The sequence below is a fragment of the Myripristis murdjan genome, chromosome 20 (assembly GCF_902150065.1).
Source record: "Myripristis murdjan chromosome 20, fMyrMur1.1, whole genome shotgun sequence".
Taxonomy (NCBI): Eukaryota; Metazoa; Chordata; class Actinopteri; order Holocentriformes; family Holocentridae; genus Myripristis; species Myripristis murdjan.
In genome coordinates, this window is record NC_043999.1 from 25,302,491 (window position 1) to 25,306,181 (window position 3,691).

General features: G+C 39.3%; 1 protein-coding gene across 1 annotated transcript in view; it reads right to left on the reverse strand.

Annotated features, from left to right (window-relative positions):
* Window positions 1-475: 475 nt before the first annotated feature.
* The window catches only part of LOC115379055 (calponin-3), a 20,988-nt gene continuing 17,772 nt past the window's right edge, over window positions 476-3,691 (reverse strand). The window contains exons 6-7 of the mRNA XM_030079725.1: window positions 3,214-3,360; window positions 476-1,742 (exon numbers count right to left, since the gene is read on the reverse strand). Coding sequence (XP_029935585.1) covers window positions 1,401-1,742; window positions 3,214-3,360 — 489 coding nt within the window. The 3' untranslated portion in view covers window positions 476-1,400. The remainder of the gene's footprint in view (window positions 1,743-3,213; window positions 3,361-3,691) is intronic.

Sequence of the window (3,691 nt, forward strand, 5' to 3'; positions counted from 1 at the left end):
GACATATGATTTTAATTCAGCATAATGTCCAGTGGATGTTGTTATATCACCGCTCTGCAACAATAAGACAAATCCTTGCTTGTATCTGATGCTGTACTCATGTCATATCAGATTTACCACAAACTCCATCTGCTGAACAGTAAAAGCTGTTAATATCAGAGTCCTTGTGGTGATCACAAGGGGACTATGGGATTTTTTGCAGTCTCAAATTTCATGAATTTTCATTGTGAGCAATCAACACAACAGTTTGAGGTAATAACAATTCAACAAAGACACATTCAACTTAATGCAATCAACTCCACTTACAAAAAGCGAGCAGTTAAAACAAATTAAAAGAGTCTGGAGGTGGGTGTTTACCACATGAATGCTTCCATGTTGCAGTAAACCAGATGTCATCCTGTTCTCCCAATATGACATGAACACAGCATGACTGTGAACTGATTTTTTATATTAAACAATCCTGTATGGAGAACCGTTCTGAGAACCAAGAAATTTAAGGCTTTATTTATAACATACATTTTTTTTTTCCATATAAAGAACCATGTAACAGTGGACCAGTTTACAATTAAGAGGCATGGCAATAAATACAGATTGGGAACAAAAGGGAAACAATAGGACAATAAAATGTGATAGCACAAATAAGACTAGCCTTGTGTGATGGAAACAAAATAGACTAAACTCTGGGTTGCTCATCTGCTCTATTGGAACAGCCATCAGAAAGTACATACTCTTCATTTCAAGAAAAAAAGGCTACCTGTTCCAGTGATTAAATGTAATTAAAAAAAAGTTGAGATGGCCACTGCTTCATCCAAACTTTTCACCCAATTTGATTCTAGAAAAACACATACCAAAAACTATGATTGGTCTCATGAATGTAGAACAGATAGGGGATATGCACATTAAAGCAGTCCCCATATGGCTAGGGCTGGTACCTGGGAATTCCTGTTATGAGTGAATCACCACAATTTCAGTCCAGGAATAGAAAAGTTGGATTGTAACTTAGCTGTTGCTACAATGCTGGTCAACAAGGTTATCGCTACTTCAGTGTCCCATAATTAAGACTTAATAAAAAACAACAACAAAAAAAAAAAAACAGTAGGCTTAAAAAGGAATGTTCTCAAGCTTTAAAAGCAGATCAGCCCTGTACCTCATAAGTCTATGCTTATGTCTACAGCCTCTGACAACCATTGCTGCTCAAATGAAAGAGCTGGGGAGGTGGAGTAGGAATGCACTTAAGGCAATATTTCTCTTTATGCTTTGATTTAAAAAAAAAAAAAAAGAAAGAAAAAGAAGAAGACTAGTGAGGATAGCAAAAGACTTGCTCTGTTGTGTTGTCGATAAAATACACTTGTTAATACTGCTCCGACTAGCGGCTGTGTAGGAGGTGGAAGAAAAGGCCACTAATAGTCAATGCCTTGGTCATTGTAATGGCCGCTGTAGTCATCGTGGTAGCTTGCTTGGTACTCGTCTTCCTGGAACTCGGCCTGATAGTCACTGTCGCTGATCTCCGAGCCGTTGGTGCCGGTGCCCTGGCTGCCGTTGGCGTGGATGACCGGCTCTGTTGGGGGGGCACAGTACTTGGGGTCGTAGACCTGACGGCCTAACCCGTACACACTCATACCCCTCTGGGACGCGACCTTGTTGGTGCCCATCTGGAGAGAGATGGTGGAGTTGTCGAGTGGTTGCACCGCCACCTTCTGGTCAAAGATGTCCCTGCGAGTTCCTGGGGCTGACATGCCGGCCTGCAGGAAACAGCAATGCAAAAGCATGTTCAGAAATATTTTCAAGAATTACTAAATGTGTAACATTTACATGCTCCCCTTGTATTCTATTAAATACCACCATGATCTGGGAGGGAAATCTGTGACTGGCATCCAGCTGCAGACACAAAGAGGTGCCGCTGACGTGCCAAGCCTCTGGAGTGCCAGAAGTCATACTGGCACCACCCATGCCTCATCCTAACCATCTGTGTATTTTATTTTCTCAGATATATTTTAACTATTGTGCTCTCTCATCATGTAATAATTCAAATAGTTTTGTGGGCTTAGAATAAGATTTCATTGTGCATAGCGCAGTTCATCCATTTTTAAGATCATCTTTGCTCTAATGACGCATCACCTCCACACTGGGGAATTACCACCACCACCTGCTCATTATGTCTACTAAATGTTTGTATCACAGCTACAAATGTTTATACTTAGTGTATGCTGGCTAACTAGCGAGATTTGTGTAGTCTCTAGACATATGAGAAAGAACATCAACAATGGAGGATAATCGTTATACCTTACTGGCAGACACAATGAGAAAGCGAAAAAATAGAAAGAAAAACTTTATACCAGTGCTGGCAGAAAAGTAGTATTATTGGCACGACATTCTCAAGATGAAAAGCTCTGATGAAAGACAAAGACTACCGATTGATACCAATGTTGGTGTTTTCTGTAAATTTTTTGCTAACCGTTATTTCTTTAAAGCCTGGCTTTTCTTGTGGGCCATTCCTTTGGTTGGTTAAGTATCTAAGTGCAATTAATAGATAATGAACTGATAGACTGATCTAGTAGATGCTCATCATTATAACATATGTAGTAGCTTGACAGCCCTCATGTTTCTGCGTCATCAGTTTTATGGTAACACTAGTCAACGTCAGTTATGACGAAACCAATGTACTGTTTACATCTTGCTATATTAGCCATGACAGTGGGTTTTAATCTTGTTGATCTACTCAAGCAACTGTGCAGACATGTTTTAACAGAATCTCTTTCAGTTGTGCTTATAGATATAAGAAAGGAGGGCCATCCACCTCTACTCCATGAAACAGCATGCCATGCTGGTGGTGTCAGGTGTCTTCTATAGTCCATTTTGCATTCCATTCCATATCTTTCCTATCAAGCACTCAGGCTAAAAGGTGACAATGTTGAGTTGTAAGAATAATGTCATATGGGTGGTTTTGAAGAATACTTACATTTTCAAATTACTTTCAAATTACATTTTCAATGAAAGCCATTTATTGCTTCATATAGGTCAGCCAGCTTCCACATTTGCATTCATCAAATTGTCTTTAGATCTTACTTCAGTCTCTAACCCTACTTTAACTGAATAAAGACAAACTTGATTTCTCCTGTGCTTCTGAAAAGAACCCTTCAAGGTGTGTCTCAGAAGTTGGATACAGTTGAACTTCACTATGAGAATCCCTTTAAAAAGTGAGTTAGTTTTAACCTGGCTGGCGCCTTTGTTGGTTCCCATCTGAAGACTGATGGTGGTCTGGTCGTAAGGCTTGTCTGTCTGTGTTTTTGGGTCATAAAGATGTCTTCTGGTTCCATAAGCAGTCATTCCTGCTTGACTCGCACATTTGTTTGTTCCCATCTGAGGAAAACACAACAGTAGAATCTTTTTCAATTTCAGTCATATTTGAAAAGTTGTTTGAATAATTGTAATGAGAACCAATTACAACTGAAAACATTCTAAATGACAGATAGAATCCACAAGTCCAAAATAAAAGTATCAATTGTCAATCTTTAAGTTAATGAGTGCCTCCAATAATGTACAAAGTAATGTTCTCCAGTAATGTACAAACTGCCAGTTTGTACATTACTGGAGGACAGAAAAAAATTATTTTGCAAAGTAACTAATTCTATGACAACAGCCTGGTTCTGACACCCAGCCCACCACTGTTATAGTGAGCTGTCCTCTTGTC